The sequence below is a fragment of the Lagopus muta genome, chromosome 13 (genome assembly GCF_023343835.1).
Source record: "Lagopus muta isolate bLagMut1 chromosome 13, bLagMut1 primary, whole genome shotgun sequence".
NCBI lineage: Eukaryota > Metazoa > Chordata > Aves > Galliformes > Phasianidae > Lagopus > Lagopus muta.
Window position 1 is genome coordinate 335,440 of NC_064445.1, and position 14,320 is coordinate 349,759.

The following is a 14,320-nucleotide window of genomic DNA, read 5'->3' on the forward strand; positions in this document are numbered from 1 at the left end:
CATGTGAGCACAGCGAGGAGTGGGTGATGCATTTCAGCAGGTGACAGCAGCTCACCTCCACTGGTGCAGATATTTATAAGCATGTTATGCAGCTCTTGCTCACTGCTGGTGAAAACACACACTTAACGGGGGTGACTACGTTGAAAAACAGTATTTTGCAACTGAGAACTTTCTCAAATAGCGTTATTGCACTTTTGTATTTGTTGGAGTTTCCATGGAAATAGGTAGGTGTATGGGAACTGTTGAGTTTGGGCCTGAACCGCTGGTGGATCGCCTGGGGGAAGGACCCGGTCAGCCCTGGGAGCGCAGGTGAAGGAGATTCAGCTGTGTGACAGGAAGGGTGGAGCCTGGCTACACCTCTCACAGACCTCATGGAAGGGGTGACCCCCACCGGGGAAGGATCTCTGGGTGGAGATTCCCTCTTGTAGAGTTTCCTCGTGAGCCGAGATTTTTGGAGATGGGTGAGCGCTTTCCCTTTGTAACACCGTCCCATCCGCGTTAATCCCTTTTGCTGTTTGACTCCTATATCACCTTTCCACCACGTTAACCTTTCTGATTGTAGCAATGGGAGGCACAACGTTCTGAGCGACCTACGCTCTCCCCTTCTGCGCGGGAGCCGCAGCGGAGCGTTCCCACAGCGCTCCGTGCGGGAAGCTTCACTCTGCCTGACCTGCCCGCGAAGCACGTGCGCACCGACGGGCGCGGCGATACATGAGAGCGCTCCCCGAGCCGCGGCGCTGCCTTCTCATGAACCTCACGCACACCCGCGGACGAATCGCGCTCCCCGCCGTGCTCCGACCGCTCCGACAGCCCGGTACGGAGCGCGCCGTCGGGCTCTGCCTCCGAGCGCCGATCTCCGCTAAAGCCAGAGGAGCGCAGCGGGGAGCGGAGCTGCACCCGGGCTGCACGTGTGGGGCGCGGCGGCTCCGCGCTGCGCGGGTCCGGCGGAGCTTCGAGCCCGGGGGGGTCCGAGCCGGAGCTGCCAGCGGCGGCACAGCCGGTAAGGGGCGGGGAGTTTTTCTCCCTCTGTTATTTGGAGTCTGTTGGGAAACCGCGTTTAACTCGCGCTTTGCGCCCTGCGTGCTCTTCCCTAGAGGCTTGCTTGGTTCGGGGGGTGAAGCGTTGGTTTGTGTTTAGAGTTCAGATCGTACTGACGGTTGTCGCTGAGGTGCCTTTAAATTCTTTGTGATGAAAGGTGAGCGCTTCTGCAACAGAAAGGGCTGAGCTGGAGCCGTGGGTGCTGCGGCCGCCTGCAGGCACCCGGGGCAGAAGGGCGGGGGAAGGCTGAGCTGGGTGGAATTTCCCTCTCTGATCCTTTGGGTTACTTGAAGTTATAAAGCTGAACGCTTGTTGTATTAAACCGTGGTGCAGAGTGCGTGCACCTCCCCAGGAAAGCAGGATGCTGTCCCTGCTGCACCTTTGCTCTGCTTGAGGCTGCAGCCAGTGCCGAGCTCCAACAATTGCTTCAGCCATGTTTGACTGATACAGAAATTCCTAAGGAGTTCCATGCTGGAAAATCAGGTCACAGCTCCATCATCTCCTTAAGCTCTCCTGTTCCTGAGCCTCTCTTGGGAGAAATAAGCCATGAGGTCGGCCAGGTCAGCAGCTAGGAACACCACTTGTTTGATTTTGGGCTGGCTCAGCTCTCTGGTGTGATAGCACGGGGTCCTCACTGTGGGCCCTTCAGCACCCCGGTGGGCATCCACCCAGGTGGGTGCGGTTCTGGATGCTCGCATTGCTGGGTGAGCATTGTGGCCTCCTGACATCTTGGTGAGTTTCTGCAGCTCCGAGAATGCTGCTTCTTAATCCTGTCCTCCATACGAGATCACTATTTGTGTACACAGCCATGGGGCACAAAAACAAGGCATCTCCTTGCTGAAATCCTGATGCTTTCCAAACAACTTTCTCCTCCTGTGTGCTGCATAGCTGGATGTAATGGTATGAGTGCTTCTTAAGTTCCTAACAACAACAGATCAATCTGAAATCACCAGAAATACCTAAAAACGAGAAAAGGAGGTTGAGAGGTGAGAAAGTAGTGATTTTTATGCTTGATGAGTTTTCTGATGCTTTGTGCTGGTTTGTATATGCTGTGAGGGTGTTTTTTGACCTGTGTACTTCTTTACTGCTGAGTGTTGCCTTTGCTGGGCAGATTGCTTTCTCACTGGAAATGAAACTGAACAGAATTTAGCTGTTTTTGTGGTTTTTTGTTTTGTTTTTTAAGTATGAGATAGACTGAAGTTAACTTCTGATGTGATTTTTCAAGTTCTGAACAACTCCAGGGTAATTGCTGGGGTTAGGTGCATACAACAGCTAGCTGTGATCTCAAAAATTACACCCTAAATGAACTTGTTTAATCTTTCAGCAGAAAAGAAACAACTGTTCTGAAGTATGGGATGAGAGCAGCACCAGAACATCCTTCCCTGAAAGTTGGAGGAAAAGTGCACTCATCTGAGAACGAATAAAAACAACCTGACAAATGCCCATTCCTACATGTGCTCTGTGTAATAATGAGTTGATCTCTCCAGCCCACCTGTGGAGCTATTGCAGCTCCTGGTATGCGGAGGAGTTGGGAGTGCACAGTCCCAAACCAGCCCTGTGCAGAGGCCTCTGCTTTAAGTTCTCCCTGGTGCTGCTCCCTGGGAGCCCGTTGCACCTTTGAGGCTGTGCGCCTACAGGCATTGCTCACAGTGCCAGCTGCATCTTCGTCAGCTTCCCAGAGAGCTGAGCAGGTGTGGCTGGTGGACCACTGCTGTGTTGGCAGCCCGGTTGGCAGCTGAGCAACGACCTGGGTTCACCCACCATGCCACACGTGCTGCTTCCATCCCACCATGCACAGATAGCAGCTTATCTTGAGGAGTTTGGCCGTTACTATTCCTTGACCAAACTCATGTCCATCTACCAAGCAACCAACAGGACTGCCTTCAACTGGACAGACAGCCGCATTGTGGAGTGGGAGAAGTTTGCGGAGCTGGCTCGATACGAGCCAGAATCCCAGAAACCAACTGTGAAGGCTCTCCTGATTGTGGCGTACTCAGTGATTATCATCATGTCTCTCTTTGGGAACGTGCTGGTGTGCCATGTGGTGCTGAAGAACAAGAGGATGCACTCGGCCACCAGCCTGTTCATCGTCAACCTGGCTGTGTCTGACATCATGATCACACTGCTCAACACGCCCTTCACTCTGGTAGGTGGCACGCAGGGCAGTCCTGTTGGCCGGGGGCACTCGCCCCAGAAATACGCAGTCCAGTGGTTGCTGTGCTAGAACTGAGGTGTGAACCCAACACAGCCAAGCCTAATGGATGGCTCTGCTGCACAGGTAAAGCAATGTCCAGCAAACTGTGGGCTCCCTTGGGCTCTGTTGGACTCTGTTTCCTAAAGGACTCTGAAGTCTCTCTAGGTGTGCTGACAAACTGCCGCAGGTCAGGAGAGCTGCTTGGGGATTGCAGAGTGGATGTCTGGGTTTGTCAGAAACAATAACATACATGCAGCAGGACTGCAAAGTCAAACTTTAAATCCAAGGGTTCAGAGCAATGTGGCTGCTGGTCGTAGCTGGGGGGAAAACAGCCAAGTCCCTCACAGTGAGCAGCTAGGTAAAGACTTCAGTGAAAGCCCTCCAGATGTGCAGGGAGTGGCACAGGAGCAGGGCTTGGCCACTTTGTCCGAATGTATTGGTATAATAAAGATGTAATTACTTCTGTTTGTAGATGCTATTTATATGGATAAGCTGGGTGGGCTGCAACAGCGCCACTCATTTCAACTCGATATTTTAACTTATAAGCTCTTATGTAAGGGTGCTTCAACATCCCACATTGCTGCTTTGTGGATTTTGGGTGAGCTGCCCAGCAGCCAAAGGGCAGCAGCAAGGTCAGGTGCAGCCCAAGGTGTTCCCTGCGAGTTTGGTTGCTGATGGCTTTTGTTTTCTCCTCAGGTTCGGTTTGTGAACAGCACCTGGATCTTTGGGAAGGCGATGTGCCATGTCAGCCGCTTTGTGCAGTACTGCTCGCTGCACGTCTCCACGCTCACCCTGACAGCCATTGCCCTGGACAGGCACCAGGTGAGGCCCTGCTCCCCCATACCTTTTTGCACAGCTCCTCCCAAGCCCCTTCGATGCCAGCTGAGCTTTATGTTTGTGGTGGTTAAAGCAAGCTGCCATGGCATGGCTGATAGGTGTGATGGTTTTGTTTGCAGTGGGGGTCTTGAAAGGCAGCAGAGCCACTGCCAAAAGCAAAGCAGTGGTTCAGCTATGCAGGGGATATTTTCAAGCTTTTCAGCTTTCTAAGTCAAACCAGTAAAACACATCTAACATCCTGACCTTAAATTCTGACCTGATTGCCTGCTTGTTCTGTTTTCAAGCAGCACTGGCTGTTTGCTGCACCACTGAGCTGCAGGGTGCTTTGAGGTGGCAGAGGTTCTCAGCTCTCTGCATCAGTAAAAAGCAATCCCAGTTGGTGAAGTGTAACTGCAGGACTGATGCTGGAGCAGCATGAAGGGGAGCAGCAGGGTGAGGGGCTGGTGTGGGAATACTGGGGACATGTTGGAGCTGTGAGAAGACATTGCTCATCACTGCCTGCTGCAAGACTGCATCGCCTGCCTGCTGCACTGAGCGCTCCATGTATTGCAAGAGCAGGAAGGAGAAGGTAGACCAGGCTGTGCACTTCTATCAGGCACTTGCTCTCCTTTCCTCTACCAAAACAGAATTTTTCATATGCTGAGCTTCTATAAGCTCCTGAAGTCTTTTCATCTAACTCAGGAAGCTTCATGAAGGCTAAGCTAATGTCTCCAGATGGGCAGAGGGCTCAGCTCAAACAAACCACGCTTCATTATATAATTCATACTGAATGGAAGGACATACCCAGAAGTGAAGAAATTTGCACAGGATTATTTTTTTTCTACTTATTTTTACAAAATTTAAAGAAAATGATTCTCCCAGAAAAGAAATAGAGGAAAAAGTTTATCTGAAAGCACTTTTGAGCAGATTGAGAAATTAACTGTTTCCCATTTTCTAGGTCACTCTGATATGCAGGACTTTCCCCTAATCATGGCTGTTATTTTCTAAATAGCATTAAATCATACATATGTGTTATATATGTGTGCTTTGGTGGAAGGACTTTGCTTTCCCATGAGACAAGAGCCTCGTGCAGTCTGTGTTATAGGTCATTCTGAACCCACTCAAGCAAAGGATGTCTCTGACAAAAGGAGCACTGAGCATCGCTGTGATCTGGCTGCTGGCTGCCTCCTTCTCCCTGCCCCATGCCATCTACCAGAAGCTCTTCCAGTACAACTACAGGTGAGCTTTCTGCTCTTAGTATGGGGGTGGAGGAGTCCCAACTGTGGGGAGACATTGCAGCACTCGATGCCATCCATGGAATTTCTGTGTGTCAATGAAATCTCATTTCCTATGGCAGAGGCTTGCCTGCAGTGAAGAGCCTCTTGGCACACAGGAGCGTGGAACCTCGCTTTGTTTTCATCTTTTCCCAGGAGGAGGCCAGTCTGAGCCCCTCACCCAGGCACAGCCCCACTGTGGGGCGCTCACTGGTTCTCTGTGCCTGGTGGGTTTGTCTCCCAGAGGCTGGCTTCCCCCAGGGTCCATTTCTCATCCCTTAGCACACAGTCAGCTCTGTAATCCCAGAAGGACCGTGTCTGTGTGGCCCCATGTGCAGGCAGGGAGGAAACAGAGAGCAGGTGCTGTGGTTTGGAAGAGAAAGTGAACCGCATGTGTAAACATCTGCAGTACATCTGCACTTGTCCAGAGCAGGAAAGGCAGGGAGGGGTAGGAGTGCCTCTGAGTCAGCCAGGCCTGAGCCCCAACTTCATGTGCTGATTCATGCATTGTGGCTCCTCAGTGTTTATCTCTGGATTTGTGCAGCAGGGGAACCTTCCTCAAAGCAGGAGGCTGCTCTGCACGGTGTTACATTAGCTGGAGAAGCAGAAGAGAAACACTACTTCTCTTCTTGCAGTGCAGGGCTGATGAGCAGAGCAGTGCTGCAGCAGGGGTGGCAGGTCTGGGTGTGCTGCTGCGCTTGCCTGGCAGCACAGGGAGCTCCTTGCTGGGCTGAACACAACGAAAACTTATTGAGAGGAGGGGAGGTGGAACTTCAAACCCACCTGAAGTCTTCTGAGGTACTGGAAGAAAGTAAAGAAACAAAAACCAAACTCTTATTTTCCCCTCTGCGTGCTGTCTGCTGAGGGCACTCATGGCTTGGAATGTCTTCCTGCAGCACAGCCATTCCTATCAGCATTGTAGGGGCCCATTCACCTCCTTGCATGGCTTTTTATAGTGGTTGTGGATGGGTTACACAAACGGGAGTGCAGCGTGGGCTTCCACAGCTCCTCCTTGCTCGTGCTGTGATTTATGTGCCCAAGAGGTGTCTTGCAGGGGGACATGAGATCTTCAGCTCTCAGACTTTGTAAACAGAGTGCTGGGTTACTCCAGTGCCCGCACTGCTCTGCAGCTGCGCTCAGGCTATTACCCAACAAATTGCTTATGAATGAACAAATGCCACTATCTCTTTCACTGCACCTGTCAGTGCTCATCCTTCGGTGTGCCTAGAGGAAACCCAGCCTCAGGCTGGCACGGGGCAGTTGGCAATATAAGGACTTCCAGGACACGTTATTTTCATCGCTGTTTTCCATTCAGTAAAAATGCTGGTGGTAATGTCACCAGCAATAGATCCCATGGCTGGGAGCTGACAGCAGCAGGAGCTGCTTCCCTGGGATGTTAGCCAGGAGCCAGGCTGCAGCCGTGCTCAGAGCTGTGCCCAGAGCCACGGTGGGCATGTGGCCTCTCCGTGCTGCCCATGTGTGGCTGCGTGTCCTGCAGAGTGGCCTTGGGTCCTCCATGTCCTCCACGTCCTCGTGTTCTCAGGTTTGCTGTGCCCTGCCTTGTCCTCCGTCATCTCTTGTGGCACGCACCTTCAGTGCTGCCCGTTTCCAGTTAACCTTCTATTTGTGGCACAAAAGCCAACTCTGAAAGCTGAGAACATGGTATTACAGGTATTAATCAATACTGCAGCAAATAGTGCAGCTTGATGGAGACAAGTGGACAGAGGACAAGGTTTGAAAAGGGCAAAGTGGAACAAGAGGAAAGAGGCAGGGACACAAGGAAAGAAGAGGAGAAAACATCACCAGGAAATAGATCTGTGAGTGTCCCTTTCTCTTAATGCATTTTTGTTTTCAATGTCTGCAGGAACACTCAGTGTTCCTGTTCTCTGTGGTGTGGAGGTGCAGTGAGAAGTGCCAACAGAGCACGGATCTGTTGTGCTGAATTGAATGGATGAGTTGTATTTAATTAATCTGTCAGATATGAACATCCTTGTTTTGTCTTATCTAGTCACCAGAAGTTAAAACAGAGTTTAAGTTTTAAAAAAAAAAAAAAAAAAGCCTTCAGGAGCAACTTTTTGCTGTTCTAAGAGGATGTGAGGGCCTCACTGAATTAAAATCTGCTGCAGCTTCCAAGGGGGAGCTCTGCACTGTCTTTCTCAGGTTCTCTTTTTTTGGGACAGCAGAATAACTTAGGGCAGAAGGCAGCAAAAGCATGCAGAAACGAGCATAAGCCTCAGGGTGATGGGCACGAGGAGAGGGTTTTCAGGGAAACAGCTCTGATTGACCTTTATCAGTTGAGATGAGCAATATCTGCCCCTTCCCTGTTGGCACCACATAGGCTGTGTCAGTGGGGCTGCAAAAACCTCAGCACGTTTTGCCAAATGAGCAGCGCCCATCCGCACGGCCACGTGCTACACACACACCTCCTTGTTTTCAAGGGAAGCCACCGTGCGGAGTCTGTGCCTCCCGGATTTCCCTGAGCCTGCAGAGCTGGTCTGGAAGTACCTGGACCTGTCCACCTTCCTGCTCCTCTACCTGCTGCCGCTGCTCGTCATCACCGCCACCTACACGCGCCTGGCCAAAAAGCTGTGGCTGCGCAATGCCATCGGTGACGTCACCACGCAGCAGTACGTCGCCCACCACAGGAACAAGAAGAAGAGCATCAAGATGCTGGTGCTGGTTGTGGTGGTCTTCGCTGTCTGCTGGTTTCCCCTCAACTGCTACGTGGTGCTCATCTCCAGCCTGGGCATCAAAACCAACAACTCGCTCTATTTTGCCCTGCACTGGTTTGCTATGAGCAGCACCTGCTACAATCCCTTCATTTACTGCTGGCTGAATGAGAGCTTCCGTGCGGAGCTCAGAGCCCTGCTGTGCATGTGCCAGCACACAGCTCAGCCGTGCAGTGCTGCGCAGCCGCCCCTGGCCGCGTCCTGCCGTGAGGCCTGGGGGGAGCGAGCTGGGTGCACGAAGGGGCCCTCATCAAACAGCGTTTGCTCCGCTGTGCTCATCCCGACAGCCAACACTGACCTGTGAGCAAGGGTGGCAATGGACGGAGTTTGGCACACGTCTGAAAGAAGGACCCTTGTAGCAGGTGAACCTCATCCATAGGGATTCCCCCAGGTAATTCATACTAAAGCCTCCCAGCTGAGTGCAGGTGTAGCAGACATGCTAACTCAGGGCTTGAAGAAGTGATGCAGCACCTGATGGGAAGGCAGGGCCAACTGGGGGAGCTCAAGTCAAACAGTGCCACTGAGTGGTGGAAGGGATGGATCCAGGATCCACTCCTGCCCAGACCTCATTTAAGGGCTGGCAGTGGAGGTGAGGGTATCTCTCTGGAGATCCCTGTGTACTTGAGGCCTTGTAAAGGTAAACAGCTTTTTTTCTGTAGATTCTGCATCCAGGGCTGCTGCACTTGGGCTTATCCTAGCTTGCTGCAGCCAAAGTCTTTGCTACCCTGCTAAGATTGCATTATAGCATTACAGCAGGGTAAGGGGAAGTCAGCGGTGGGTGTCACACTGAGTCCTGCTGCTCCTCCTGTCCTGGTCCCAGCCCAGGCTGTGTGCTGGTGGAGCAGAGCACTGTATTGGGGCTGTAGAGCTCCATCTCTATGTCAGACCTCATGTCATTTGGTTCACTGAGAATTTATTTTAATTTCTGTTAAATTATGTTGCAAACAAACCTACAGGCACTGAATTAAAGGCCACAAAATAATTCATCAAGGCTGTAGCATTCACCAACTGGAGAATTAAATAATTCTAGATAATTACTAATTGTTGTGGAAGAGATTCATTGAGGCAACTGAATTGAATCACAGTTAAAGGGGAGGCTTTCTACAGTTTTGAGAAGAATAGCTTGATTTAGCTGTACTTGGGAGGCAAATGGAGAAAAGAAGACAATAAAGGAAAGAGAGGAAAAAAAATACAGAGAGACAAAGGATATCAAAGCAGACAGAAACCAGATTTGCTGTGTGACTTTGCTTGCAGCGTGGAACAGAGGCAATGAGAAGCAGTGCTCCTGCCTGGCCATGATGCCCCTTCCCATCGCACTGCTCCTCAGAAGCTGCATGGGGGCTGCAGGAGCCATTCCTGCCTGCACATTTCCAGGTTGTGCTTGGGTGAGGGGTTGCTCACCTGTAGAAGGCTGCTGCTAAGCTTCTCCAGTATGTTCTTACAGGAGCCCTTAAGAAAACAAGGTTTACTCCCTATTTGTCAATAGGTAATGGGGTTCAGGCCAGGTGATAAGCAAAAGAAAAGGTACCCAGTGCCTAGTGCTGTAGCAGTGGTGCTAAGTGAACCTTGAGAACAGCCTTCACTGGGTAATGAGCAGGCAAGGGCTCAGTGACCCACAGAGTTGTTTGCTGCTCATGGCTGTTCAGCTGATTCTGATACCCATTGGCATCACCTATGGATTGCAGTTTGGCATTCACCTGGAATTTCAACCTGGAGGAGCACATCTCTTATGGGCTATTTATATTGTCCTGGCCAAAAATACCCACAAAAGCGAATGTTTCCCAAAGAAACAATAGAAAATGGAAAGCTACATCCTGTCCCCGAAAGCATTCTGTAGCAGCACAGGAGCTGGAATGGGAATGGCATACTGGCACTGGCTCATGCACGGCTCCTAATGCAGCCTGCAGCCATCAAGGGCACTGGCAGAGCCAGCTTGGTGCTGGGTCCCACCTTGAGATGGTGCTGGGCCAGCATGCAGCAAAACAAGCTGCCTTTGGTTCTGGTCACAGAGAGCTTAAAAAGCATGGCTATATGGCGGGGGGGACCCAGACACCTGCAGAGCACTGTGAGAGCATAAGGCTGCTCCAATCCTGTGTTCCTCAAGGCAGGAATTTCAGACATACACCCACAGGCTGCTGCTGCTGATGGGCTGATGTTTGTTACGCGCTGCTTCACGCAGTCTGAAGGGTCAAAGAAATCCCACAGAAATGTGCTGCCCCAAGGCAGAGGTCCCTTAAACCAAATCTAAATGTCCAACTTGATCCCAGTGTGCATAAAGCACTGTGTGCACAGTGAGAAGATGAGCTCTGTCTTTTCATGTTTTCTTTCAATGTTCTTCTAGCTCAGGCTTCGATGAAATAACCATGGCAACAGTAGGAACTCTGATCATTTCATGAGAAATATTAAGCTATGGCTCTCGCTGTAATTCTGAAATGAAAGCTGCCGTGCTGCAGACTAATTCTGGAGTATGAGCTGACCCTGGGACTGGATACCACCCCGAGGCTGTTTTGCAGGGCGGATGGGCAGAGGATTTCAGTATTGGATATTCAGCACTGAGACTGCAGTCCCTCGGACAGAGCCCCCTCAGAGCCCTGCCTGGTGCTGGCACTGCTGTCAGCCATGCAGGCATCAGAAGTCTCTTAGAAAGATCTGAAGCTGAGTCCATCTGTGAGATTTATTAGTGTTCTTTTTTGTCTTTCCTTTCTTTAAATGGCTTTGTGATCTTTCTCTGGAGGAATTGAAGATCTCGGTCCAAGAAGCAGGTCTCAGCTCATGCCTTGGTCTCCTGCCAGTCCCCTGCCACGCACATGGCTGTCTCTTGCTGTGAGGAGTAACTGAGCCTTTTTCCCTAGATCTGTAAATTGTAACACGTCTGTATTGCTGAGCTTTTCTCCCCTAAATGGGCACAATGTAGGAGCTGACTGTACTGCAGCTCTGTAAGGACTTTGCTATCTGGGCTGGTGACTATCACTGCCTGATTGAAATTCAGAGCCTTGCAGCCCGTTGCCCAGAGGCCCCGCATCACCTGAGGATGCCCCAACATGACAGCACTCACTCAGCAGCTTGCAAGAAGAGGACGGGATGCATGGCAGCTTGGTCTGGCAGTTGGTGACCCTGCACGTGGCAGGGGGGACTGAAACTAGATGATCACTGTGGACCTTTTCAACCCACGCCGTTCTATGACTCTATGATATGAAGGAGGCTGAGTGGAGTTATTTGGCTGAAGGTCACGTCTGCTGTGCTGCAGGCACAGGGCTTGTGGCAACAATGGGAGGGCAGCGGAACTCGGAGGGCTCTCCTGGCTGAGGACTGCAACAGGCAACAATACTCCTGCAGTGGCTAAAACCAGTCAAGGTCAGAGCCAGCGCAGCAGGTAAATGGATGCTGATGTGCTGCAGTCATTGCTTTGCCTTCAGACGCTGTGTGTGGGTGGGAGCCACCTTATAGAAATCTGCCGCACAGAAACTGCCTGAGCGCAGGCAGCGTGCAGAGATCCAGCAGCGATGTCTGAGTGATTCACAGCCCTGCGTTTCTTGAGTTAGCTCATGCCAGATGCATCCAACTGCCTACAGCAGAGCTGCTGATGGAGGCGATAACAGCACAGCATGGAGGATACCTGAATTCCAGAGACAAATCCCTTACACGGCCTTGCTGCACAATGAACAAAGAAACCGCCGAATGCCAAGCAGATTAGTAAAGCAAGGCAGAAAGAAATGCACAGTGAGTCATAAGATTAGCTCAGGAAGGAAAAGCAGAGCAGAACTATTAGCAGTTAGCTCTCCAGGTAGAAAACAGCACCCTGAGTCTGTTTGAAGGAGTACATGGGAATGTTCTCAGGTGCAGATCAAGCCCTGGCAGGTGGGAACACAGCTGGGTCTGTACCAGGGCTGCCTGTCCACTTGCACTGCTACGAAACCAGCAGCCTTGTCCATCCTTAGGCTGAGAAAGGAGAGGGAGAAGAACCCCGATTTCTCACAGGGGCACTCCCAGAAGAAATAGCTGGGAAATGGTGAACAGAACTCAGGAGGGTGCAGCAGGGGACGGCTCTCTGCGCCTGCAGGACACAGCTCTGCCCTCTCACAGACCAAAACCAATGCCCATCTCCCTCAGCTATTGCCTCCTGCACTGCAGTTGGGACAGCAATGCCTCTGATCTGCCTGGCTTTGGGTGAGGCCCAAGCAGGAGTACTGGAGGGATGAGGGCTGGGTTTTATGCCAAGCATAACACCGCAGCCAGCTCTGGGTTTGATTCAGAATTTCAGAGCTCGGCAGTAACCCCAGATCCGTGCATGTCCCTGTGCTGCCCTGAGGCCCGTTTCCCAGTGCTCCCGAGGCCTTCACTGTTCCCTGCCAGCCCCGCAGCTGTGCCAGTGCCCATTCTGTTCCATTGCCCTGAAATAGTGGATGGGGCAGGCAGGAGCAGCTCCCGACCACTGCAGTGCATGGGAGTCTGCAGGAGAGATTCCTTGGGGCTGAGGTCTCCCTACAGACCAAGCAGCTGTGCTTTGTGTCCCACCATCCTGCTCCCCGGCAGTGATTTCTCCTTTGCTGCCAGCAGTCGGGGTTAAGATAACACTTTAGCCCATGTAATGCAGATTTGCATCCCCGAGCCAGGCGTTGCTCATGTTACCTGCTCCGCCAGGAGCATGCAGTGCTCCACTGCCCGTAGCAAGCTGTGAATGGTGGCTGTCACCTACTGGAGTGATGGGGAGAAGAGGAAAATTGAAAACTCAACAGGCTGAGTCCTGCAGGAACCAAGTGCCTGGTCTGACCACACAGGTGTTTGCCACTTAGAGAGACTTCTTTTGCTCCTGTCACAGCCCACATAAAAAAAAACCTCCTTGGCACATAAGAACAGACAAACTGACTTATAAAATTAGATTGACGGACCATCTAATTTATCTGTTGGAGAGAGAAACTATTGCTTTGTGGGAAACCATAAGGAACAGTTAGAGGGAGCATCCACGTAAATGGAATTCCTGCTCACTGACTTGCTGTTAGTATTGCTGTAGTGTCTGTAAGTTGTACCTCCTCCTCCCGTCTCTCTGACATACTGCAGGTATCCCTGTCACAAAGCAGCCCACACCACGTGCACCCATCCTCGTGCGTTCTCAGAGGGAGGCTTTCACTGAGGCAGGAGCTCAGCTGGCTGCTTGGAGCTGAAAGCAGCGCAGTGATTTTCAAGATGTGATCACTGACAGCTCCGCATCTGCAAAGTTCTGTGGCTTGTGTTTCTAATTGGTTGGAAAGAGAGGTGCTGGGGTACCGCCAGCTGCTGTTGCTCTGCCTCTCATCAGGGGCTGCACAGCACATAAAGCAGCCTGTCATGTGCAGATTTCTGCTGCAGGCTGCAGATTATTCTTCTTCTGAAGCTCGAGGGTTAATTTAGCAAACCCACAGTTAAAGTCAGTTTGAAAGCAACATTGCCTTGTGTTGTATTAAAAACCAACTTGCTGAATGGCGTTAAATTGTCTTTTACATACTGAAATGTAATATTCTGCTGTCTTTCACAGCTTGCAGGGAGTAATGTGGAAATATTACGTTTGTCCTTTGGTTGAATGGTGCTGGCTAACAAACATGAATACTGATTGGTTGTTCAGACATCTCAGCTATAGATGAGAGCAAGTTGCTAATGAACACTGAGTCTTTTGGTCCCCAGCAGCCAAACCCCTCAGACACCATCACGTTCCCCCTCCTGGCACTCTGAGATGGGCAATGTTCATTGCATGCCTGCTGCCCATGTGCAATATTTCCGGCAGGGAGCTGAAGGACTGTACCTTCAAATAGAATTCTCAAATAAAACTTTTGCACTCTACATTGCTGGCTACCTTTTGGGGATTCATTTCTAATTTGAGGGCAGTTTATTCATTTATGATGTGATTCATGGTGCAGATGGAGAAATGGACAAAGGCAAAAAGGGAAGAAGAGACTCTGAGCACCGGTGATAAACACATCATCCCAGCCCTTCCAGCAGCCATTGGTGTGCCTGCTGCCACAGCCTGCCCACATTCCCCAGTCAACTTCTGCCTCCTGGCAACAGTCAGTAATTCAATAATATGCTGTAAGACATGTTTTCACTCATGTGTAGTTGCCTCTGTGTCCTGCAGGGAAGAAGTAATAAGAGAACCGCACACACACGGGAAAACTGGAGAATGGAAAACGGTGTGAATGAACAATAAAAAGTCATCTGTGTGGAGGGAGAGAAAGAAAGGCACCTTGGGCCTGGAAATTCAGCTCTTATGGATTTAAGTCTTTGTTTTCAGCAACCAA

At 51.0% G+C, this 14,320-nt stretch overlaps 1 protein-coding gene across 5 annotated transcripts; it reads left to right on the forward strand.

Annotated features, from left to right (window-relative positions):
* Window positions 1-352: 352 nt before the first annotated feature.
* Window positions 353-9,173, forward strand: LOC125699580 (G-protein coupled receptor 83-like). Of its 5 annotated transcripts, none has more exons than XM_048959256.1 (6): window positions 353-461; window positions 563-1,000; window positions 2,363-3,184; window positions 3,929-4,054; window positions 5,154-5,287; window positions 7,761-9,173. In XM_048959256.1, exons 3-6 carry the CDS (start codon window positions 2,801-2,803, stop codon window positions 8,353-8,355), a joined length of 1,239 nt encoding a protein of 412 aa, XP_048815213.1. In that variant the 5' UTR covers window positions 353-461; window positions 563-1,000; window positions 2,363-2,800; the 3' UTR covers window positions 8,356-9,173. The 5 variants fall into 5 exon arrangements, with proteins under 5 accessions (XP_048815213.1, XP_048815214.1, XP_048815217.1 ...); XM_048959257.1 differs by having other exon boundaries at window positions 2,366-3,184; XM_048959260.1 differs by lacking the exon at window positions 563-1,000 and having other exon boundaries at window positions 375-461.
* Window positions 9,174-14,320: the final 5,147 nt, after the last annotated feature.

Bases quoted from the DNA above. Each gene is read 5' to 3' on its own strand.
- LOC125699580 (XM_048959256.1), top strand. From the start codon at position 2,801: ATGCCACACGTGCTGCTTCCATCCCACCATGCACAGATAGCAGCTTAT. The intron at 4,055-5,153 runs GTGAGGCCCTGC...TCTGTGTTATAG, and splicing joins TTGCCCTGGACAGGCACCAG to GTCATTCTGAACCCACTCAA. The intron at 5,288-7,760 runs GTGAGCTTTCTG...CTTGTTTTCAAG, and splicing joins CTCTTCCAGTACAACTACAG to GGAAGCCACCGTGCGGAGTC.